General features: G+C 44.3%; 1 protein-coding gene across 9 annotated transcripts in view; it reads right to left on the bottom strand.

Moving 5' to 3' along the window:
- UNC79 (unc-79 subunit of NALCN channel complex) overlaps positions 1-25,464 on the bottom strand; it is a 264,184-nt gene that overhangs the window by 87,367 nt on the left and 151,353 nt on the right. For 5 of the 9 annotated variants that reach the window (XM_089322569.1, XM_089322574.1, XM_089322567.1 and 2 more), the window contains exons 23-29: positions 20,734-20,891; positions 17,284-17,465; positions 13,420-13,621; positions 12,573-12,752; positions 11,098-11,163; positions 2,999-3,285; positions 442-624 (exon numbers count right to left, since the gene is read on the bottom strand). In XM_089322569.1, coding sequence (XP_089178695.1) covers positions 442-624; positions 2,999-3,285; positions 11,098-11,163; positions 12,573-12,752; positions 13,420-13,621; positions 17,284-17,465; positions 20,734-20,891 — 1,258 coding nt within the window. The remainder of the gene's footprint in view (positions 1-441; positions 625-2,998; positions 3,286-11,097; positions 11,164-12,572; positions 12,753-13,419; positions 13,622-17,283; positions 17,466-20,733; positions 20,892-25,464) is intronic. The other 4 variants (XM_089322572.1, XM_089322575.1, XM_089322568.1 and 1 more) reach the window with 1 other exon arrangement.

The following is a 25,464-nucleotide window of genomic DNA, read 5'->3' as shown; positions in this document are numbered from 1 at the left end:
CTACAATTCATTTTTTTTTTTTTTGCTTTAAACATTTTTAGAGCACACAATGACATGGTCTCCCTTGTCTATTTTTATTCCAGTAGCTGTTTGTTTCTTCTAATTACATATCACAATTATTCTTGTGAAGGTCAAACTTCTACCCTACAAAATTCTCAACTTGAATCCCTAAGGGTGTTCCATGTTGGTAAGCTATTGTCGTCACAGGTTTTATGGAGTTTTAAGCTTTCCATTTATATATCCACAGTAAATATGCACAATGAGTATTTACATAGCAAGAGAGAGAGGGAGGTGAGGGAAGGAGAGAAGGCAGTTTTGATATGTGAAATGGTATAGCATCATTTCCCCCTAGACAGCTGAGTATCAGTGGTCAGCCACCCAGTCCGCAGCTCCTCTAGCGGAATCCTCCCACCCGCAGAAGGAGGGACGATGGCGACTCACCTTGTACAGGATGACAAGCAAGGCCTTCAACCACATCTGCCGGATGTGAGGCTTTAGGGACCAGAGGGAACAGCGAGGTGGCTGTTGGAAATAATGTCGCAGTTGAGGACAAGAGCAGTATTTGAGCACCTGAACCACCAAGGGGAGAAGGTGTTTTCCCAGATTAATGTTATAGTCCATAACCTGAAATAGAGAAAAGATTAATAACTGAAGGAAAAACCACGAAGAAGACCCAGAAGTCATAAGGAAAAATGTGAACCATCCCAATGAAAAACAAAGGCAAAGCATTTAACAAGTGACTCATAAAATGGTAGTAGCAACAGCTGTACACCTTAGCAGAAAAGTCCATCCTCACATGAAATTTTAAAAACTTGTAAAGGGTTGTAAAATTAATCCCACACTAAGTAAAAGAGTTCAACAAATAGTATGAAAAAAAAAAAAAAACACTGTTCCTCAACAGAAGAGACAAGGGCTGTAAACAATCATTAATCATTAAGTAAACTGAAAGCAGATCTTTGCAAAAATTAAGAGTGGGAATGGAAGAGGAGAAGGAAGAAGGGTTGAAGCATGGGTGGGAAAGAAAGTAGGATGAAAAGTATCACTATGTTCCTAAATCAGTATATATGAAATACATGAAACTTGCATAACCTGAATAAAATGAAAAAAAATCTTGTAAACGAAAATAGTTTTCATCTCCTTAATTATCTATATGTCTATTTCATTATCTACTGAAAATAACATTTTATCTATTAAAATGTATCTATTAAACTACTGACTAGTATTAAACTAGATTCAATGAAAAAAAACTAGTTTTGGTAACCAGGTGGGGAAATGGGTATTCTTAACTACCACTGGCAAGGGTGTGACTTGGTAAAGTCTTTCAGAAGAGTAATTGAGCAACTTGCTCTCATTCAGAAGTTAGGGAAAGCACATACCCTCTAATACAGTGATAAAATATATCCTAAGAGAACAGTCAGACAAGTGTTCCCAAACGTATGTGTAGTTATTCAGCATGGCTGTGTTCACAATCACCTCAAGTTATAGACAACCTCCGCATCAACAGCATGGGATTAGTTCAATAAAAAAAACTGCAATAGCAGGTTGCTATGTAGTCATCAAATAGGACATGACACAAATGTACTTATACACTATGAACTTTGTAATAAATTTTAGGTTAAGAAAAGATCAGTATATACACTCTGATCCCATTATTGTAAAAAATGTGCATTTATACATCCATAGCTATGAATCTATGTATGAGTATGTATGTATGTTAATTTGAAGGAGATATTATGCATCAGAATGTTGGTAGTTATTTCAGTCATGGGTTTTTACGAGGTTTTTAATTGTCAGTTTCTTGCTTACATATCCATGGTAACAATGCACAATGTGGGCTTAGAGAGAGAGAGAGTTGGGTGATGGAGAGAGCGAGGGAAGGAAGTTTTGGTATCTGAAATGGTACAGTCTCACTTCATCAGAGACAGCTGAGTATTACTGGTGATCCAGCCGGCCAGCAGCATCAGCGAGACAGCTCCGTGCATACTCCTGCGTGCAACACTTCTCTGTGTTCATTATAGTTCAGCCTAAGGAGCTAATTAGAGCTACCATCTATAATGTTCACACCACGAGACAGGCACTGGTGAAGGTGCTTGGGCAATATATTGCCTGCAACCTCCCCAAAACATCTGTATTACCAATAAGCAAACAGGCAGCAACTGCCCAGGGCCACAGAGCTAATCACAGCAACAGGGCAGAAATTCACATCCACCTCTCTCTGCTCCAAGTCCTAGACCTTTGACTACTAAGACTTCCGTAGAAGGTAGGACGCTTGGTTGCAGATTGGTCCAGCCATTCTGGAGAGTGAGAATTGCAGCGCTGGCCAAACGGAGCACACGCATACCCCATGATCCAGTCATTCTGGGTCGGGATCTGCATCCCAAAGGCGTTTTCACACTGGTTGATTGAGTGCATGTGCGAGGACGTTCACTGCTGAGGCGACTGGAAACGTGAGGATTAGAGGCAGCAAGGGTGAGCGTCAGGGGAGAAATGGGTAAGTAATGGATAGAGCTGCACCATGGCACACAAGACAGACACACATGGAAAAAGCCAACGATGACAGCCTAAGTTGTATGATGAACTCAGCTCTCTCCATTTGAAACCCTAAAAGCAGAGGATTAAAAAAAAATACCAACAAAACCTCCTCTACTCTCTCACGGTCTCATGGTCACAGTTTCAGTACAGGATGATGCAAAAGTCTAGAGATAGTGGTGACAGTTGTATAATAATGTGAACGTACTTGATGCCCCTGAATTGTACACTAAAAATGGCTAACCTGGTAAATGGTATGTTTTACACACACACACACACACACACACACATATACATATACATATACACACATGCATGTTTATCCTTTCACTATACCAAGCCACTGATTCTTACTTATCTTTATACTCCCCCCTACAAACCCCTGCCTTATATCAGTTAACCTGCACAAATGTCACCACTAAACCAATGTTGGCTAGCCTATTGGTGTAAGAGCTGTTATCACACTTACTTGCGCAATTCCTGCAATAAATGCATTAAAGCAAGTCGACAGGCGCATCTTTTGAGGTGCAATCATGAAGCAACCTTCCTGTTGGTCATAGCCGAGTAAGACGTACAGGTGCCGCTTGACCGTGTTGAAGGCCTTCGCACTGCTGATGTCTGACTCCGCGCTGCTCTCATCCTTGGCCATGAACTTCATGAGCACTGTAATCAGCTGGTGCACGGTCTGGTGGTCGATGCCCGCATCTTCTGGGAGCAGGTCCTTGATGGTGTTGTCATTCTCAGGGGACTGTTGTCCTGTCAGTACAAGAAAGGCTGTCAGGGGGCAGCTCTTCCACAGGCTGAGTTTACACAAAATCTCACTGAGATATTGCTAACGTACCATTCTTTCTGTGTCCCATAAAAATGTAAAGGTTCTGCTCTAGACAAGAAACTTAAAGGCACAATATAACCAACTAAGCAAAGCACAAGTCCAGGACTGGAAGTTACTGCATTCGTCGACAGCTACATAATTGGGGAGTAACAAGGGAATGGAAATAAAAATTGGACACTGCAAAGCAAGGCTACCCTCCAACAGCAAGACACATCCTTAAATAAACTTTGCATTTAGCACATTTTTAATATCTTGGCAAAGTTTTATTCTCAGTGATAAAGAGAATTTTCCTTTTGGCTTTGTAAAAAAAAATCACAAAAAATAATGATCTGAAATCCACTGAGCATAAAAACATTCATCGGGTTATTTTGCTTAAATCATTATCTCAATGCAGTTATGTTCATGAATTAGCTGGTGCAAAAACAAAAAAAAATAGAGTTTTCCAAGTCTTGAGCAATGTGTATTCTTTGAATGTGAGAGTCAAAATTATAAACAGCAAACCAGAAGTCCTGCTGTGTATAATGAGAAACATGCAAGGGATAAGGGAGACACAGACAACAAGAAGCATGAACTTTCAGAAACAGAAAAACACCACATGAAGGTGAGTTGGAAGTTCAAATGGAAAGAAAAAAATCCCTTAGCCTCAGGCTTCCTCTAATCTAATAAATAATTGGTTCTTGGCAATTTTTGACATTGACTTTCTCATTATTTTTCAAAGTCAGAAATCATGTCCTGTCTCTCTTTGTCCTCCCTCTTCTGTTGGGTCTGATTGAAGACGTCTGGGAAAGGAGGAGCAATGCTTGCCTTTCTATATGACTTTTCAGGACTTGTCCAAAATACTCTGCGTTCTTTTCTGAGTAACATTAGAGCACCCAAATCGAAAATAAAGTTTTTGTCTGGTGGGTTGGAGAAGTATCCCAGCACTCTCATCTCTCACCCTCCAAGGAAAAGTTCTACTAAATGATGACAAGCTTTGGTTATGATCAACCAAGTCATGGTTACATTCAAGATAATTACAGGCAAAATGTCGATCTTCCAGGACACACACAGGAGAAGAGAGATTAAGAAATGTTTCTATCGAGCAGATGCAGTGGGTCAAGCTGTCACTTGGTACACTTGGCTGGAGTCCTGGCTGCTCTACTTCCCATCCAGTTTCCTGCTAACGTTCCTGGGCAGCAGGAGGCAACGGCCCAGTCTGGGTTCCTGCGACCCACAAGGGAGATCAAGATGGAGCTCTGGGTTCCTGATTTCAGCCTGGCTGTTGTGGCTATTTAGGGAGTGAATCAGCAAATGGCAGATCTCTGTCTCTCTCTCTCTCTCTCTCTCTCTCTCTCTCCTTTTCAAACAAATAAACTCAAGAAATGAAAAACATCCTTGCAGACTGTAGAAATTAGTTGACTCAAGTCCAAACACTTATCTCTGAAACAATAACATGGAGGTAATGTCAGATTTGACTACTAGGACTTGCATACAAGGAAAGAAGCCTGGTTGTCTGGTTTCCCCAACCAGGAGAAAACTGGTCTGTTCAAAAATTATGTATGAAGAAGGGGTAGTTGACAATGAGTGACGGGGCAGCAGAATCAACTTAGTCTAAGAGCCTGTAATACTCAGACAGGGGAAACCACATCACATATTTCAATAGGACTCTGGGACATTAATATTTTCTGTCTCCTAGAATCTGCTCACAAAGGAATGGATATGCGCAGTGTATTTTAGAGAATTTTTACCAAAATCTGTTCATATCAAACTAAGAGCTTACCACAGTATTTCATATGCAGAAAGTGATCAATAAATTGTCAACATTATTGATTAGGTATGCATCAGAAAATTAAATGAATTTACATGGAACACCATAGTTCAATGGGAGACCAAAATGGGAAGCATCACTTTTATGATTAAATTAAATGCTTGTAATGGAGGATTTGACCAAAGCATCACCTATGGAAATCATTGTAACACAAACAAGAAAAGCCTATAAAATATCTTTCCAGCATTGGCAAATGTTAACTCTTGATTATTTTTCCTCCAGAGCATTATTTCACACAATCTGAAGAACGCTGCTGCTTTGGGCAAGTTTGGGCCAAGACTGTGACAAGTGTGGGAATCTAGGTTCTCTGCAGGGTCTACTGCAGCAGCGAGTGACGGCTGCTACGATCCAGATCCGTCCTTCAGTTCCCTGTGGTTCTAGGGGGCAAGGTTGAAGACAGCAGGGTCACTCAGTCCTGCTCCTATACCTCCAAGTCCAGGCTGGGTGGACATCAAAGCCCCAAACATTAAAAACCACAATGGCAGCGTTGGAGAGGGTGCTGCATCTGTGCGTGATAGCCCAGTCGTCAAGGGACTCCAGTGCAAAGGAGACCCACTCCACACGTCCCAACTAAGGGTCCACCCCCAATTCACTCCAGCCTAATTCAAGCCCAGAAACTAAAACATGAGACTTCAGCTTAAATATTCCAAAACTTCTTCCCATTACAAGTGGTCAGGTGTGTTTTTGAAGTGCTAACCTTAAGGTTTCTCAGCAAATCATACTGTCCTAATGACTAAGATTCGTGTCACACACGGTCTGGTCTCACTGCACCTCATCTTCACTGGCCTTCAGGGCTTTAAATTTGTTGCTCTCACTGAACACACAGCAATGAATTATCTTTAATAAGCCATTAAATCAACTGAAAAAAGAACTAGTTAATGGAACCTTTTGCAGAAAGTGGGAAAATTTTTTCTCTTTATTCCAATAACATACCTTTCCAACTGTGAGGTTTGCAAGTCTACACTTTATTATCTTTCTTGAACATAGAGTAAGCTTGTAATGGGGCACTCCCCATAAGGAAAAGTCACCTTAATCAAACCCCTAAGAAAAATCACCTGTGAACAAGTTAAAATGTTCCTTATTGACAGAAACAGAACTACTGCTTTAATTTTCTCTAAAAGGTATGAAATTTCCATTTTAAAACTAACAGTATTTTCTGTAAGGTATGATGATTAAAACATTGTGGTTTGGAATTCTAGCCTAGGAAATTCCGGTAGCTGTCTTAACCATAGAGATTGAACACATTAAAAGAGCTTGGTTTTATTATTTCTACAAAGAAAAATGTCTGCATCATTATAACCACGGAAGCAGAGCTCCTCCTCCTCTAACCTGTAACAGGGACTGAGTCCAGCACACTCTGCCCTCAGAGCTGAGTAACTGCTCAGAACTCCAGACCGAGAGACTGCGGTATCCTCGATGGTCTGACACCAGCAGGACCAGGATCTGCCTTTCCACCCTTCTCTTCACCACTCCACCCGGGAAGCTCCCGGAATCTCAGCGTGTAGCCAACATTTCCACACCCTTGCGGCTTCTCCTGGTGCTCTCTCCACCTTCCACGCTGGCCTTCCACCCCCTCTCCCAGTTTAATGCTTCAGACCTGGGCCCTGGAAGCCAGTCTGATTACATGCACCCACCCTCTGCTCAGCAATGGGACGTGATCCCTAAATTCTACGACTTTCCAAAGGCAAGAAGGGAGGAAAACAAGGAGGGAGAGGAATGCAGGAAGCTTTCCTTCAGCCCTTCCTGTCATGTGGCCACTCATCAGTGCATAAGGCGGAACTTTCTATTTATTCATTTGCTTTATTTCCCCAATAAGAACATAAGTTCATTGGAGGCAAGTGCTGTATCTGATTCATTGTTTTACATCCCTCATAGGATATGGGGCAGAGTCTGACATACGGTGGGTGCTTATTGTTCATAAATGTCCATTCCCATGTGCCAAAATCAAGAAAATATTTCAGATCTTGTCTCCCGTAGGAGAGAAAGCTTGATGGAGAAGGGAAACAGATCTGGTGTAAACTGACACCCTTATGTCAACCCAACAAGCGACAGGATAGAGGAGGAAGTAAGAAACCTTCCACAGGCTTATTTTGCACTGGTCTGGAGAAGTCAGTGATCAGAGCCACCGGTTACATTCTTTCAGTAGTTCCAACTACACTGCCTCACTGATCCTTAGCTCCTTAACTGGCAGCCTCACTCAGGACCGTCCCACTGAGTGCACACAGCCTCCAGGAGCTGGAAAAGCTGCGTCCTGAAGCTTCGTCTCCCCCTGAGGCCCCAGGGGGAGCCTGGGGCCGGCCTTTGCCCATTCCTCCCCACATCCTGCCCCTGCATCTTCAGTCTGTCCGCCCCATCAAGGCCTGGCTGAAAAGCCTCCCGCCCACACCACTCTCCCTGATGGTCCCAGCTGGTAGAAAGCTGTCACTGTCACTTCCTTGCTAGATGACAGCACGCTCACACTCCATCTCCCTTACTTGATCATAAGAATTTAACAGAATAAGATCCCTGATGTGTCTTTGTATTCTTTATGATTTTCTAGTATATCAGATATGCAATAAACATCTGTTAAATAAAAATGTCCATTTTCCAAAACTATAATTTTAAACAAGAGAACTCCAATAGAAATAACTGTACCTTTTATTGGATCTTAATGATCAATAGGCATTTTGCAAGCGACTGAAGTGAACTGTGAACTATCTATAGAAAGGAGAGAACCCAAAGAGAAGTTACTGGGAACTTCAGGCTGGGACACCAAGGAGGAGGTAGGGAAGGTCATACAAGGCAGCTTTACCAATGCTAACAACTAGCATTGGGCGTCTTCTTTTATGGATACAAATGCAGGCCAAGAGCTTCCCGGGTTTCCCTGTAGGCTGGAGCAGACCTGGGAGAGTGTGAGTCCCAGGGAATAACAGGATTGGAATAGCTCTGCGTCCTAACTGGGAAGGTCTGGACACTCATGTGTTTAAGCCACTCTGGTTGCAGTGCCAGGTGCCCAACTCCTTAACCAGCCTGGTGTCCTCAAATCCCTTTTATCAACACGGAGTTGTAAGAAAGCAAGTCAAATCTCTTGGATGCAAGTCAGTGCTGTCCCTAACCAGTTAGTCATAAAAGGCCTCACACCACTGGAGCAGAATTACCTAATCTCTCACTATGTCAGGATTTCTGCCTGTTTGCAGAGAGAAAAAAAAAATCACACTTTATTTATATTCAGAATTGTTGTGAGGTCAAATTAGTTGATTTGCATAAAAGCATTATTTATAGTAAGGAGGTACTGTATATGAAGAATTATTATTATTATTATATACCTGCTAACATCTAGTTACTCATTCCAGGGAATGAATAACAAAGTGAGCACACTGTGTTTGCAGGGATTGTCAGTGTTCATTCAGGATCGTGCTGACATACAAGGAGTCATCAAAGAGTTCATGGAAAATGCATATTTCAAGTTTTTGCACCAAATAAACTTACTTTTCATTCCATTTTTTCTACAAACTTTCTGAAGTACCCTTGTAATAAAACACAACTGCTGCTTTATATTTAATTAGCCTTCAAATATCCAGCCACCAGGATTCCTGGTTCTCAGAGCAAATTTAAGATAAGCACTTTAAAAGATTGCACACTTCATCAATTAGGACGAAATGAAGATCTGGACTTCCAGCTTTTACCATGTATGCTTTGCACGAGAGATGCCACCAACAAGCTGGTGACACGTGTTCCTGGTGGGGACCTCAGAGTCTTCTCTAAAGCGAGAGTGTCAGGGTGTCTCCAAGATTCAGCGGGGCCACTCTGCAATTTTTACTTAGATACCTTTGATTAGAGTCTTAAGAGTCACAGGGGAGTGCACCTCTTTTTAAGTCTTCTAGGGGCTGGTGCTGCAGTGTAGCGGGCAAAGCCGCTGCCTGCAGTGTCCCATATGAGACCCACTTCTGATCTGGTTCTCTGCTGTGGCCTAAGAAAGCAGCAGAAGATGGCCGAAGCCCTTGGGCCCCTGCACCCACGTGGGAGACCGGGAAGAAGCTCCTGGCTCCTGGCTTCAGATCGGCGCAGCTCTGGCTGTTCTGGCCAATTGGGGAGTGAACCAGCAGATGGAAGACCTCTCTCTCTTTCTCTTTCTCTCTCTCTCTCTGTCTCTGTCTCTCTCTCTCTCTCTCTGCCTCTCCTTCTCCCTCTGTGTAACTCTGATTTTCAAATAAATAAATAAATCTTAAAAAAAGAATATATCTTCTATAGAAAATAGAATATTTTATGCCACTTGCCGTGTGTACCCTGCAAAGGCTAAGACCAGAGAGTCATAAATTGTAAACCCAAACAAAAAGTTCAGCATAAATAGCAATTAACATTAAGTCTTGCTGCATAATTAAATAGCATCTGCTTTATTTCAGGCTTAATGAGTAAGAGGCCTGCACAGAGGGGCTCATTATTTGGACCAAACAAGAGTATGTTCATTAAGTAGCAAGTTCTTTAGCTTCCATTTAATCACTGTCTTAAACCATCCCACACAATCTTATGATTATCCTGGCAGTCTCTGCTTCTGAGTTAAAACATTCAGTGTCCAGAAAATAACGATGCAAAAATGGAACACTGGTTTGAAGCTGTCTTACAAGCTGAGCCAACTGTTTCCCAGCGTAAGCAAGTTTTGTTTATGATCGTGTTGTGTCGATGATCTTTTAGGAGTTTTGGCTTCATATTAGTTTGGCTGCCCTTTTTCCATCTGGTCATTTTTGGTGGGATAATTATAAGTCTGAAGGCTTTTCTTAATTTCAAGAAACATATGTACACATTTTCCCACAAAGATGTGAAGCAACTGTTTTGGTTGGATTATTAAAATGGCTACTAATAATTAAGCATCCTAATGAAATCTTAAAGGGATAAGCTGGGATAAAATGAAGATAATTTATGAAATTGCATAAGGACAGTTTCAGAAAGGCCTACCTGATGGGAACTTTACATTCTTTGCCTTCCTAAGGAAGTGCAGTACCAGCAGTTCCTGTTTTAATTCTTTTTAAATTACAGCACAGCAGGCACACAAGTGATATGTAAAATAAGGTAGAGAGACTCAAGTGCTTCTACTCCTCTTTTCTCACCAATTTGAAAGAGAAAATGTCTCTGAGGTTCTCTCTTCTCTGCCCCTCCAGTCTCCCACTCTTTCCAGAGCCTTTTTATAACACAAGGCACCCATCTTGATGTCTCCTCATTTCAAATTGACCTTCTAAGGGTATCAGGATCATTTTGTAAAGTCTATTTTAAAACTATCCTTGACTGAAAACCAAATGTTGCCTGTGGTGAAACAGGAGGAGGTTACCAAACAAGCAGTGCTCGGAACTTCACCATCTTCCCAGTGAGGGAAACACTGTCTGTGATCTCCTGGCCTGTGACCCTCCAACCTTGAGGACACTCCGTGATAAACTGTAATCTTTCATGGAAAATCAAATTATAGTGTACACCAGAGCATGCTGAATATGATTCTATGTTCCCCCAAACAATGGAAATCCTCCTTTCTCTGAGAAAAAGAAATGCATGTAGAGTCGCAAAAACTCAGGAATGGCCAAGGGGATGAGTGGATGATGGTGGCTCAAATGTTTAACTTTGTAAAATGTAAATGAAATGTATGTTTTTCCTATAGCAGATATATATGAACCAAATATTTCTATGTGTAAATACACATACAAATGGAAGTACTATTTTTGTATAATGCTAGTCATGTTGGCTCTCTGGTGCATACTCGGGTAAGGAGATGCTTCTTACTGGACCAGAAGTCATCAGATGACAGTACGACAGACTTGCCAAGTCAGGGACATCTCGGGTAAGACCCTCTGAGTTTGCAAATCCTAAGTATACCACTCTGGTCCAGTTAAAGACACCACTTTCTTTGCCCTGTCTGCCTGTGATAGATAATTGCACATGGCCCTTCAATGTCAGAAGTACCCACCTGGCGTCTGTTCAGGTGTCCCACCGAGAGCTGGAGCAGACTGCTCATGCCTGGTCAACCTCATAGCTTAAAAATCAACAACAACTCTATTTAAACAAGCATTACAGACAACTGGAGTCCAGCAAATACACTCAGTGCTAACTGCCTCGGACAGCAGGGCAGCCTTAGTCCTCACTGGTCATTAACACCACATGAAAGACGTTCATACAACAGAAGTTCTGTGGTTTTATTTGAATCTCAAGAACAACTTTCAGCGTTACTTCAATTCTTAATCTTCAAAATCCCATACGTATCAATTAACAATAATAATAAACTATATCTTAGGTTATAAAACAGCTGGAAACTCATAAAAAATTATAACTATTTAATCTAGACATTGGTTTCTAGGCTCTGAAACTGTTTTCCCTGGGGCTTAGCACCACTACAGGTTATTTTTAAATGGTCACCTGTGATTATCTTTGATCCCCAAAAAGCTGAATTACTGATTACTTAACAAGCTCTCATTGACTCTTCCAAAGTTCAAGATATCATATTTCCATAGCTTGTCACAAAATTAAGAAAAGTGTGTAATAAATCAAATAAAATAGTATTTATAATTTAAAATGTTTTACGTTACATAAGGCTGTCTTCCAATAAATGCTAATGAAAATACAAGACTTTCAGCTTTTAAGAGGATAAGAAATATGTTTGGAAGTGTTATTTTATTAACTTCATAGCAGTTCTTTAAAAATTAAATGATTTAATACATTTCACAAGTCAATAATATATGTAAATATACTCAGTAACAAGGTCATTTAGTTAGGAATTTTTAATTATTTGTTCTTCATGTGCTACTGCTAAAGATGAGAGTTTAGTCATTTGAAAATGTTTATTACCTTCAAAAGTGCAATACAAAGACTTTTCTAAAAAAACAAGTATATGCAGCCTTTTTTTAAAGTTGGCAATGAAGCGTGTTTTTATTTGTACCTTATCTCATGGAGTTGGGCATGAATTCAACGCCTCCGCCTCCTGGCTCTCATTTTTCAACAGCACCCATGACTAACGGTGAGTCAGGGGCCAGCCTGGCTGCTTCCATCACTCATGGGAAGAAGGCGAATTCTGAAGTTCAAGTCTGCCTCCTTAACTGCCATGCGTTTGTTGTCTGAGCCTCACCCAGAAGGCACTCAGGCTACGAGGCTCGCGGTATAAACTCAAATCCTAGGACTTAGGGGCAATGGCTTCTTCTAAGTCTCAGTGCCAAGCAGCAGTGGATTTGCTGCCTTCTGCATTGCAAAGCCATCTGCTTTGGGCCAGGGCTTTGCTACACAGGGTAACTGGTATCTACAGGCCTGGGGTGATTCTCCAGGGAATCTGAGAGCCAAACAGTGATGGCACTCAGCAGGCTCAGCCTGCTGCCCACTGGGAACACTGCACAGACAAGTCAGCCTCAGAAAGACAGTGAACAGACCACGCAAGGATGGGAGGTGATACTCAACGGATTTTGGAGGTCAGGGTCTCGGGGAGGGAGAGTGCCCTCTTGGACTCGGCAGGCCCCTTCACGCTGTCCCTCAGGGACCGCACGCTCTTCTGACGGTTCCGGGCAAAGCGGGCCCTCTTAATCTTCCACAAGGCGGCGTCGCTGAGGTTGGCCACGTTGGTCCTCACTGCGGTGATGGCTGTGCGGAAGAAAGCGAGGAAAGAGGGAGTCACGCTCCTTGCCCGCCTAGGTAACACAGCAGGTCTGAAACAATCCATCTGGGCAGACTTTCAGAATTAAGATACTGGGATGCTTAAAATCTTTTGTGGATGCCCAAGTCACCCAGCTCCTTCTGCGATGAGTCCGATGTGTGAAAAAAAAAACAAACAAGACACACAATCATGACCACTGTCTATCGTGAGTAGGGCCTGTCCTTTCTCTGTTCAGACCATAAGAGTCGGTTGTCTGCTTTTGCTATCACTGGATGGTTGAGTGGCATCTAGTTAGAGCCGTCGGTAATGAGTTCACAGGGATGCAGGAGCAAGTCTGCAAGGCGTGACTCTATCTCATGCAAACGGCCCACGAACAGTAAAAACATAATGGCTGAGCAACACTTAAAGAATACATAGTCACAGGCGGTTTTCATAGGCCCTCAAGGGAATGAGAAGTCTGCTATGGAATGCCAGAATACACTGAAATCTAGAGACTCCTCTAGAGGACATTCAACAAGGATTTGACGAACTGAAGGCACACAGTCAAGGCATCCTCCCTGCGGGATGCCGAGCTACGTGCCACGCATCTTCTGTTTAACCCGGAAGCACAACAGAAACTGGGAATGCTCACAGGAAGTGCTTTGTGGTACTTACTTGTAGGAAAAGGAAATTCTTTGTTACAATCCAAATGCAACTGGGCTTCCAGAGAAAGTGTCTCAAATCTGTTGACAAAGAACTCCCAGCTCAAAGCAGGAATGTCTTGCTTCAGAAAATGCAAGAGCAAAAGCTTGCTAAGTATTGTGGGTCGGTCTTTAACCACAGTATCAAACTGGAAGTCAAGGCAGAGACACAGACCCTGCGGAAGAAGGGCAGAGGGGAAAGTCAGGCAGGCATCAGTTACTTCAACGGCAATATGCTGTGTAAAGCCAATGGAACAAGACACCCTCTGAATCCGTGGTTATGATGTAGAATGATCCAGCGGATGTATTTCTGACTGTAAATTTTGGTAGGCAAAAAAAAAAAAAAAAATGCAGAAGAGGAACTTTTCCTAATTGTAGAATGGCTCCAGTTTTGATTCAGAAATCTGAACTTGACATGTTATTGATTTTCTAATGTATCAAGTAATAAGTACTTAGCTCAAATACTCTCAAACCATTTCTTTCTTACTTTACAAATATTTATTTTATTGATTTGAAAGGTAGAGAAGGACAAAGAAACAGGGAGACAGAGATCTCTCATATGCTGGTTCACTCTCAAATCTCTACAACAGCCCTGGCTGGGCCTGCTGAAATCTAGGAGCCGGAAACTCAAAACAGGTTTCTCACATGGGTGGCAGGGACCCAGTCACCTGAGCCATCTCCCACTGCCTCCTAGGGCACACGTTAGCACCAAGCTGGAGTCAGGAACAGAGCTGGGACTCGAACCCACGCTCTGACATGGGTGACCCAAGCGGCATCTTAACCACTGTGCCAAATGCCTGTCCCATATCTTTTAACATATGTTGTTTCCATTGAGAAAAGCATACTTTCAAACCTACATTTTAGACCTCACAAGAAGATGGTCTTTAAATTCCCTTTCAGTCTTAAATTTCGTGATTCTAAAAGAAAGGTCACCTTGTCTTCTCAAAATGTGCCTGGACTACAGAATGTTAAAAAGTTGAAGTTGGAGTAGATTGCACATACATTTCTCTAGTCTAAGTCTATCATTCTACCTCATTTTAACTGAATGAAATCTAAAATTGTCTCTAGCAGTCATCTACTGAGTGTCTCTCACGTTCCAGGCCCTGAGCAGGAATCAGACACACAAGCTCCTGGTAAGGCTGACAAGAAAGACCGGTAGGAGACAACCAGGGATTTTACAGGGGTGGGGGAGGAGAGCAGCCTAACCGATTGCCAGATCCTGAAGTCTGCCCTTGCTTGTTGGCCTTGAAATTCAGGAGTCAGCGTGCACACAGACACACTCACATGGTTAAGAATGGGGGCTTTACTATGAGTCCGTCCTGTGTTTGCTCTTCCTCTTACTAGCTGTGTGATTCTGGAAAAGCTACTTAAGCTTTTTTTTTTTTTTTTTTTTTTTTTTTTTGACAGATAGAATTAGACAGTGAGAGAGACAGAGAGAAAGGTCTTCCTTCCATTGGTTCATCCCCAAAATGGCGGCTACGGCCAGAGCTACAACAATCCGAAGCCAGGAGCCAGGTGCTTCTCCTGGACTCCCATGCGGGTGCAGGGCCCAAGTATTTGGGCCATCCTCCACTGCACTCCCGGGCCACAGCAGAGAGCTGGACTGGAAGAGGAGCAGCCGGGACTAGAACCCGGCGCCCATATGGGATTCCAGCACTGCAGGCAGAGGATGAGCCAAGTGAACCATAGCGCCGGCCCGCTACTTAAGCTTTTTAACCCTCAGCTTCTCTATCTGTAAACTGAGAACACACACAAGATTACTGGGATGATTAAATGAGATAATTTGTGATGGGACACTTTTAACACACGGCCCCGCTAAAAAAGCACCCATCTGACAAATGTTATCTCTTGCAATTATTACAAGTTTAAAGAATGAAATTAAAAAATAGTGTATAAATATGGAAAACCAGTAACTCTGGACTTTGGAGGTTCTAGTCTTGGTTCTCTTACTAATTCCCTTTGCTTCCTGGGGCTGGCATTGTGGCGAAGTGGGTTAAGCCACTGTCTGCAATGCCAGCATCCTATGTTAGAGTGCCAGTTCCAGTCCCAGCTGCCCTGTTTCTGATCCAGCTCTCTGCTAATGCACCTGAGAAAGCAGCAGAAGAGGGCCCAAGTGCTTTGCTCCCTGTCACTCATGTGGGAGACCCAGATGGAGCACCAGGCTCCTGGCTTTGGCCTGGCTTAGCCCCAGCCACTGCGGCAATTTGGGAAGTGAACCCGTGGATTTAAAATCTCTGTCTCCCTCTGTGGCTCCCTCTCTCTATGTCACTCTGCTTTTCAAATAAACAAAATAAATCTTTAAAAGCGATTTACTTTGTATCTTTTGATAAGTCACATTAACAGTCCAAGACTTGGCTTCTCAATTATAAAATAAGAGTGCCAAATAAGGTATACAGAAAACTCTCCTGGTCTCAGAGTTCATGTTTCTTTGGTTTTAATGTCAGTAGAACATTTGATTTCTTAGAGTATTGCTTTTATTAACATTACATAATTAATAATTTTTTTTTTTTTTTTTTACAGGCAGAGTGGACAGTGAGAGAGAGAGACAGAGAGAAAGGTCTTCCTTTTGCCGTTGGCTCACCCTCCAATGGCCACCGCGGCCGGCGCACCACGCTGATCCGATGGCAGGAGCCAGGAGCCAGGTGCTTTTCCTGGTCTCCCATGGGGTGCAGGGCCCAAGCACCTGGGCCATCCTCCACTGCACTCCCTGGCCACAGCAGAGGGCTGGCCTGAAAGAGGGGCAACTGGGACAGAATCCGGCGCCCCCACCGGGACTAGAACCCGGTGTGCCAGCGCCGCTAGGCGGAGGATTAGCCTAGTGAGCCGCGGCGCCGGCGTAATAATTAATAAAATATTAACAAATCATCTTATTTCTCAGCATTTACTCCAGCCCAGGAACCAACCAAATGGTAGAAGATAAACCAGCCTAGTCTCAAAATCTGTTCCTCCGGGCCGGCGCCGCGGCTCAATAGGCTAATCCTCCACCTAGCTGCGCTGGCACACCGGGTTCTAGTCCCGGTCAGGGCACCGGATTCTGTCCCAGTTGCCCCCCTTCCAGGCCAGCTCTCTGCTGTGACCCGGGAGTGCAGTGGAGGATGGCCCAAGTACTTGGCCCCTGCACCCCATGGGAGACCAGGAGAAGCACCTGGCTCCTGCCTTCGGATCAGCGCGGTCTGGCCGCGGTGGCCATTGGAGGGTGAACCAACGGCAAAAGGAAGAACTTCTCTCTGTCTCTCTCTCTCTCACTGTCCACTCTGCCTGTAAAAAAAAAAAAAAAAAAAATCTGTTCCTCCAATACCCACAAGTTATATAATAACGACAACTGTACAAAACTGATACCAACCTAGAAACAAAGATGGAAAAGAAAGTACCAATAAAGAAGAAATCTTTTGCCATAGTTCTGGCAACATTTTTGCTAATTTGAAAATTTCCACTGTCATCTTCATCCATGTGTTTGTGTGATTGTGTGGTCAGAATGCGTGTGTGCCCCAAACGTCCTCCCCAGGGTGATGGTTCTAGGAGACAGAGGCCTTTGGGAGATGCTCGGGTCGTGAGAACAGAGCACTCAGGAGTGGCATTAGTGCCATTAGAAGAGGCCCCAGAGACGGCGACAGAGAGCACCTGGGCACAAGAACGCAGCCCTCACCAGACACTCAGCCTGCTGGAGCCGCGACCCTGGACTTTCTGCCTCCGGATGTGTGAGGAATGAGTGTCTGGTTTATAAGCGACCCAGTTCATGGGACCTTGCAGCAGCAGGCCAGACAGAGACATGACAGCGCCACGATTCAGTGGCGCTGACACAGACCACGTGCAGAGCCGATCCCACACCACATGTCACCTGCAATGCGGGCCTCTTGATGGTGTCAAGCAGGAGCCCGGCCCTGGTGGCCACCGCTGGGTTCACGTCCTCCACGGCCGTCAGGAAGCAGCAGAAGGCATGGGCCAGGGAGTACTTCAGCAGGTGATTTTTGGTCACTGAGTGAATGTCCAGAAATCTACAAATTACAGCTACTTTTTCCACTGCAATAGCAAATACAGAGGATAAGGGACATGAATATATGTATAGACATAGAAACAGACGAGAGAGAGAGTCTGAGAACTGAGCCCTCTCAGAACAAGTTAACTCTGCCCCCTTTATGGTGACTTCAATACAAAAGGAAATTGGCAAGGCACCTTCTCTAGCGTCCCGCTCCATCTGTGCAGCAGAGACCAGTTTCACTCAGCACAGTGCTTTCTGCCAGGCAGCCAGGATTTAGCTCTGGGTTTCCTGTTATAGTTTCTAATGGCCTCTCTCTTTATCTAACTTCTGCCACATTTCAAACCTTCAAAGTGCCTCTCTGGACAAGGCCATTCCATGGAAGCTGTGCTGAGTGCGGAGATGGGGGACGCCCACCTGGCTGGCCCGAGGCCCCGCCCTGCTGCGCTCTCAGTAGGTCTTCATGTGAAATGACAAAGCCAGGCAGGTACTTCCCAGGGCTATAGCAGCTGTGCATTTCTCCCACGCTAAAAATATACCCATGCTTGATAGGTTTCTAATTATTCTGCAAACCTTTCTTAAACTAGTCCAGCCATTCTTAAAGCAAGCCTTATAAACAGTTACAATAGCTAGCAAAGAAACATAGCATGAGGCCAGTCAGGGAATTTCAGTGTTTTGCTTAAGGTGCTCTGGCCGTCTACAATATTCCTGTCTTCTTTGCTGCTTACTGACGTAATACCACCACAGAAGAAACTACTGCCAAGTTCTGCTCACCCTGTAAAGGCCACTGATCTCTGGGAGTGACTTTTTCACCCCACAAACTGTTATAAAAATACCACTCATCTACACACAGCACTTGTGTGCTCACATATAGCTATGAGTATATGACATATCTTCATTTGTGGTCTCAAATTATATCTATGCCTTTTATAGTTTGTTAGCCTCTTACAGGTTTCTATTTGGTCTATCAATTTAAATTGGGGACCTCTTGAGAGCAGGAAAGTGCAGATTTCTTTTTTCACTCTCATAGTACCTGGAACAGATAGTATTTACTCTGTAAATTTACTGGCTTGCTTATCTTTAAAATATGTGCTAAGCAGGTATATATATGCATGTCGTATATGTAACATATATAACATATATAAGTATCAATATAATAGGTCACTAAGAAACTATCTGGAGTGCTTGGAAGGAGATGGGAGTAACGTGAAGATGATTCATTCACAACCCTTGGCTTCAAAGTCAAGTTGCCTAAAAGAGCATGGGCAGGTACAACTGTAGTGGAAATGTAATATAAAATCTGTAAATACCTCTAATGAGGCGCAGATACCTGTAACACACAATGGGAGGCCCAGGGACAAAGAAACCACTGCCCATCGTAGGGACTGAGAAGGTGGACCCCAAAGGAAGCATCCGGAGGTAAGTCAAGTGAACTGGCGTTCGGCTCGTCCTGCAAGGGGATCCCAGCGGAAAGCACAGAACGGCCGAGGCGTAGACAAAGGGGAGCAGGAAGCAGTAGGGAACAGCCAAGGTGAGCGTAGAGTGAAGAGCAGGAAATGAGGCTGCGAGGACTCGCAGTCAGACTGTGGGAGGCACTGAATGTCAGTCTAAGGAGCCTGAAATTCCTCTCTAGGCACTGAAAAAAATCCACGAGCATTTTTTTCCGTAGAAAAGTCATTTAATCAGAGCTGTGATTTAATAGATTAATCTGGCAAGAATCATATCCTTCAACTGGAAGGACTGAGCAAAGTTACAAATTTATCTGTATTACTTGTATTTCCTACCTGTAATATGCTGTTACTATCATGTAGACTTTTGTTACAAAATTTTTTCTCTACCTTAATTCTCTACATTATCATGTTCTACCATCCAAATAAACCAGCTCCTGGGATTCAGGTGGGCACGAAAAAGCAAGAACTTTTCAAAGTGGCAGATAATAGGGAGCTGATGGCACTTTCATCTCTGTGAAACACTTTTAAGACAACAAAATAAATGGAACTATGGCATTTTCCACATGACCTTGCTTGTCGCCCCGAGAATGGGAGTCCTATAAGACAGGGTGACAGCAAGCCAGGGGAGTCCTATAAGGCAGGGTGACAGCAAGCCAGGGGAGTCCTATAAGACAGGTGACAGCAAGCCAGGGGAGTCCTATAAGGCAGGGTGACAGCAAGCCAGGGGAGTCCTATAAGACAGGTGACAGCAAGCCAGGGGAGTCCTATAAGGCAGGGTGACAGCAAGCCAGGGGAGTCCTATAAGACAGGTGACAGCAAGCCAGGGGAGTCCTATAAGGCAGGGTGACAGCAAGCCAGGGGAGTCCTATAAGGCAGGGTAACAGCAAGCCAGGGGAGTCCTATAAGGCAGGGTGACAGCAAGCCAGGGGAGTCCTATAAGACAGGTGACAGCAAGCCAGGGGAGTCCTATAAGACAGGTGACAGCAAGCCAGGGGAGTCCTATAAGACAGGTGACAGCAAGCCAGGGGAGTCCTATAAGGCAGGGTGACAGCAAGCCAGGGGAGTCCTATAAGGCAGGGTGACAGCAAGCCAGCAGACACACGGCTCAGGGAGCGCATGCAGCTTCCCTGCTTCCCACGCTACTCTGAGGACTTGCCACTCTGCGCGCTATGAAATCAGCCCCATCCCTGCAGACTTGGCCCCTGATGCCTCGAAGGCAAGACAATGCAGCAGAGACTCTCAAACCTCATGAAATCACCTGAAGAATTTGTGAAAAGGCCAGATTCCCGGCCTCACCTCATGCCTGATTCAGTACGTTTAGGGTAGGAAAAGTGACTCTGAACTACTGACCTGGCTCGCTGGAACCATCTACCACCTGCAAGGGGTTCCTGGAGGTGATGATTCTTGGTTGCTTCTTACTGACTCTCCACTACTTTCCTCGTGTGTGCTGTTCCATGTACCTTTTTCCTGTGTTCCTCCAGCTCTCAAACCAATCTGCATCCTTCTCCCTCTCAAACTTCCCCAGTACCTGTGTTGCAAGAAACCTCATGGGATGACCACATTATGTACCCAAGCTGAAACCTATCTGGAAGTAAGTAAAGGCGCAGTTAATCTAACCTTACAGGCATCAACTGGGACTATGCTAGGCAAACCTGGACAGGACCACCCTACCTAAAGACCACTCTGCAAAAGAATGATATTTCACCAAAGACGCCCAGCTACATAGACCACAAAGAGCACCAGCCAGCAGAATGCCCTGTAAAAGGAGGGGAGGAGGAAGGCGGCCAGAGTCGATGCCATTACTGTGCACCTGGCTGACCTGGTGACTCAGAGAGATTATTTTAAGCTAATACAGAAGTACCTGCTTCAAACCTCATCTTCCAGTCTTTGCTGTTGAAATTGCCATTGATGATTGCCCAGAAGATGTCAGCACCATGAGGAAGTGACAGCGCATGGAGGAGGAGAGGAACGGCCAGCGAGGACAGCTGGGAGAATTCAGACTTGACGACTCTCCACAGGCTGGGGACAAGGAGTAGCACAGTGGTTACCGTCAGCGCAACCTTTCCAGGCAAGCAATCTTCTCTCCATTCATAGGTAGGTGGGAGGGATGCTCGTGGTGACATTACACTCATGCCCAGAACCGCAGTCCTCGGATAAACCTCCCCGGAGCTCTGCCCTGCTGAAGCGTTCCTCATAGAAGTCACTTTCATACACAATGCAGGAGAACACTGCTTACCATGACACGCTTAACAGAAAAAGTTTAACTCTCATAAATTCAGCTGTATAAATGAAAAATGACTTAAAAACACACCCACCTGCTGTTCCACAGGTTGGTGATTCTTTACATTGTCCCAACAGGGCATATCTGGGAAGCTTTGCTGGTTCTGTCTGCCCAGCAGACTTTTCCCCTTATTATGGCAAAGAAGAACTCCTTGTCTATTATTACCAGGCTCTTAGTAAATTGGCAGGACTGTCAGTCAAACTCCCCCACTGTCCCTCTCATGATGGGGAACAGAAAATACAGGCTGATCAAAGAACTTACACCCTAAATAGTGATCAGTCTGGGGCGGGCACGTCATGCCAGCATGGGGACGCCAGAAGCCCTTTGGGAGGGACTGATATGGACTCTGAGAGAAAGAGGGTCCCTCTCCTGCTATCTCAGGAACAAAGGGCGGTGTCAATTTAGGACCGCCAAGGGCCCTCTTGCCACCTCTCAGGAAAAAAGCCAACACTTAACCAAAAATCCAACACTTAACTCCCTCTAATAAGCCAAAAGGAACTGTACTAAGTAATGCGGAGGGAGGGAGAAGGGGTGGGAGAGAGAGAGAGATCGATGATTGATCCCTGGTAATACTTTATACCTTAGCAAGTTTAAATCTGTCTCAAGTTCTACTGGAATAATTCTGAATATATTTTTAGTGATACTGGTTTCAAAATCTGTGTTCATTGCTTTTACTTATTTTTGTTCTTGTTTATTATTGCTTTGTTTGTTTTCTATTTGCCTCCATGGTTAATATCAAAACTGTTGGTGACATTTAAAAGCTTATCATGCACAACTAAGATGGGAAGAGTGATGCACACTAGTCCCACCTTACAGAGAGCACGGAGGGGCACAAGCCACCAGGGGCTCAGAGCCAGACAACCAAGGGAACAACTTCCAAACACTGAATGCTTAATGTGAGTGAAGTCGGACAGTGTGTTTGAGATGATCCAAGTGCTTGGCACGTAGGAAGTGCTCAAAAACCTTGAGCTGCCACCTTCACCATGAAGACGAGGATGATGATCCATGCATAGCACAGCAGCAGGCCCAGGAGGAAAGCAGAGGAGAGAGGAGACGTGACCTGGTCCTGCCCAGAGCCTCACCTTGAGGTGAAGTAGCTAAACCACCTGCAGCGCTGAGAGAAAGCCCCTCGGTGACAAACAGCCCTGGAGCTGCCTGGTTCCTGTGGCTCTCCCAGCTGTCTTGGGTAAGCCTTGTTTGAAAGGAGGAAGAACGTCTTCTCGCCACATCCCTTCACAGTCTGTCACAGCTTCCGTGTTAGGTTTTCGGGTGAAGGGCAGTCCTTTGGCTTCCCCTGCAGGTCATGGCTGAGAGTCCTTCACCCTCTCCTTCACCCTCTTCTCCCAGATATCACTTGGTCTTCTGGTTTCATCCCCCGCCAGTCTTAGACTGGGTCCTGGAGGTCACCATTCCCTCGCCTGGCATTCCTTTGTCACTCTGCCTGGCACTGTCAGCAAATCACTAATCCCTGATCCTGAATAAACTCATTGCCCATTTCCTCTCATACACTCCCAGGCCCTGGGGCCCTGGAGGAAAAGTGACTCTGAACTACTGACCTGGCTCGCTGGAACCGTCTACCACCTGCGAGGGATTCCTGGAGGTGGTGATTCTTGGTTGCTTCTTACTGACTCTCCACTACTTTCCTCGTGTGTGCTGTTCCATGTACCTTTTTCCTGTGTTCCTCCAGCTCTCAAACCAATCTGCATCCTTCTCCCTCTCAAAAGACATCAATGCCTATGATTCTTAAGGCTCAAGTCACCAGTTATGAGCTCCCCTTAACACTTTCTGTTTCTTTTCCTGAAGATGTACCTCCTTGCCCCTCCTCCCCTCCACCCACCCTTTGTTCCTGATTCCGCACTCTCCTGCCTTCCAAAACTTGACTCCATCAACTATTCCTTTCTTCTGGCCTCTCCGTAGGCCCTTTCCCACTGTCCATAAGGATGTTCAGAGTCTCTTTATTCTTTTTTTTTCTTTTTTGACAGGCAGAGTGGACAGTGAGAGAGAGAGAGACAGAGAGAAAGGTCTTCCTTTGCCGTTGGTTCACCCTCCAATGGCCTCCGCGGCCAGCGTGCTGCGGCCGGCACACCGCACTGATCCGATGGCAGGAGCCAGGTACTTCTCCTGGTCTCCCATGGGGTGCAGGGCCCAAGCACTTGGGCCATCCTCCACTGCACTCCCTGGCCACAGCAGAGAGCTGGCCTGGAAGAGGGGCAACTGGGACAGAATCCGGCGCCCCGACCGCGACTAGAACCTGGTGTGCCGGCACCGCAAGGCGGAGAATTAGCTTAGTGAGCCGCGGCACCGGGCCAAAGAGTCTCTTTATTCTAAAAGTCCTTGAGGTTCACTCCTATTTCTAAGTTTCTGGTGTTTCCCCTTCCTGTCTAATGCAGAAAGCTCCGTGTCATGGGCTGACATTCCCGAAGCCCTTGCAATGTCTTCTTTGCAGGTCCTTGAATGTGGTAGTGCCCAAGGCGCTCTCTTGCCTCCAGCCTTGATCTGGCAAAACACAACTCTGACCCTGTCCATTGGGTTGAAATCTTCCATGCATCGCCACACATCATTAAATAAAGTCCTTATCTTCACGGCTCCTCACACTTAAATCCCAACCTACTTCTCCTGCATAATTTTCCATGACGTTCTCAAAACCATGCCCTGCAGCAAAAAAATAAGCCACGGTATCTCCTAAGTATGCCTTCTCCATTTTTGCCCCTTCTTTCCAATTCTGTCGTATGTTTGCTCCTGACATTCCTACTTTCCACAAAAGGCTCTGCAATTCACAAGCCTCTATCAGTCAAAATCTATCACTATTTTAATAGAATTAAAAAGGAGAGAATAATCCAACATGGGAAGCAGGCCACACAGCAGACTCATAGAATGGCAAATGCCCTAAACAGTACTCTGGCCTCAGAATCAGCCCTTAAGGCATTTGGACCTGGCTAAAAAGCCCATGAGAGCATTTCAGCCATGGAAAGCCAAGACACTGTGGCAAAAAAAAATGACCTGCATGAAAGATCTCTGTGAGTGAGATCCCAGTGGAAAGAATGGGCCATCAAAGAAGGAGGCACCTTTCCCTGAAGGGAGGAGAGAACTCTAAATAATGTCAGAGTTTCTGGACTCGTGAGGCTTCCATAGACTTGGCAGCTCCTAAAAAGAGCCTTGGGTGATCACTGACGTTATAAATAAGAGTGTCAACTGTTAAATCAACAACAGGAGTCACTGTGCACTTGCTCCCCATGTAGGATCTCTGTCCTTAATGTGTTGTACTATGAAAATTAATGGTAAAACTAGTCTTCAAATATTACTTTATACTTTGTGTGTCTGTGTGGGTGCAAACTGTTGAAATCTTTACTTAGTATAGAGTTGATATTCTATATATAAAGATAATTAAAAATGGATCTTAATGAAGAATGGGATGGGAGAGGAAGTAGGAGGTGGGATGGTTTGGGGTGGGAGGGTGAGTATGGGGGAAGAACTGCTATAATCCAAAAGTTGTACTTATGAAATTTATATTTATTAAATAAAAGCTTTCTAATAAAAAAATCCAGCATTATTTTAATGGAATGGTACCCTCCCCTGAGCTTTTTCCTACCAAGCATCCAGAAATGATTCTGTCACTTATCACATTCTCTGGAGGTTAACAGCAACTTACAAACACACGGGGTAACTATGCATCTTGGTTTGTCCCAGGTCTAATCCAGTTCATCCTAGTGGTCGGGGAATATTATGAAGGTCATACCCTATAACTCTTAAAAGTAGGCCAAATTTGAATAATAGAATATGTGGTCACCTTCTGTATGTATAATATTCATCCTCTTCCAAACTAGACAGCAAATTACCCAGGTTCCTTAAATAATATATATAGCAAGCCCTGATTACATTTGTTTAGTAAAATGAATAAATGAGCAAAAATAGTAAAGACAGACAGAGCCTCAACTTGGTTTTATCAGCAAGTTAACCTGAACCTACCTTTTCTTTTGTTTATCAACTCTGTTACAAATAAAGTGAGGATAATATTTTCCTAACTTACTTCCAGGAAGACTGTTAACAGTTGTTTTAATGTTCTCATGTAGAAAAGCACTGTAAATCTAGGGCAAAACGCTTCAGTAGTATCTAAGAAATAACTTCTAGAGAACATGTGGAGAGATTATAGATGTCTATTAGCAGTTCTTTTTTTTTTCTTTCTTTCTTTTTTTTTTTTTTTTTTTTTTTTTGACAGGCAGAGTGGACAGTGAGAGAGAGAGACAGAGAGAAAGGTCTTCCTTTGCCATTGGTTCACCCTCCAATGGCCACCACGGCCGGCGCGCTGCGGCC

Source organism: Oryctolagus cuniculus, chromosome 20 (genome assembly GCF_051225735.1).
Source record: "Oryctolagus cuniculus isolate XC-2025 breed Fujian yellow rabbit chromosome 20, ASM5122573v1, whole genome shotgun sequence".
In the NCBI taxonomy this organism is placed as follows: domain Eukaryota; kingdom Metazoa; phylum Chordata; class Mammalia; order Lagomorpha; family Leporidae; genus Oryctolagus; species Oryctolagus cuniculus.
The sequence above is the reverse complement of the archived record's forward strand: the minus strand, read 5'-3'. Positions and strand labels throughout refer to the sequence as shown.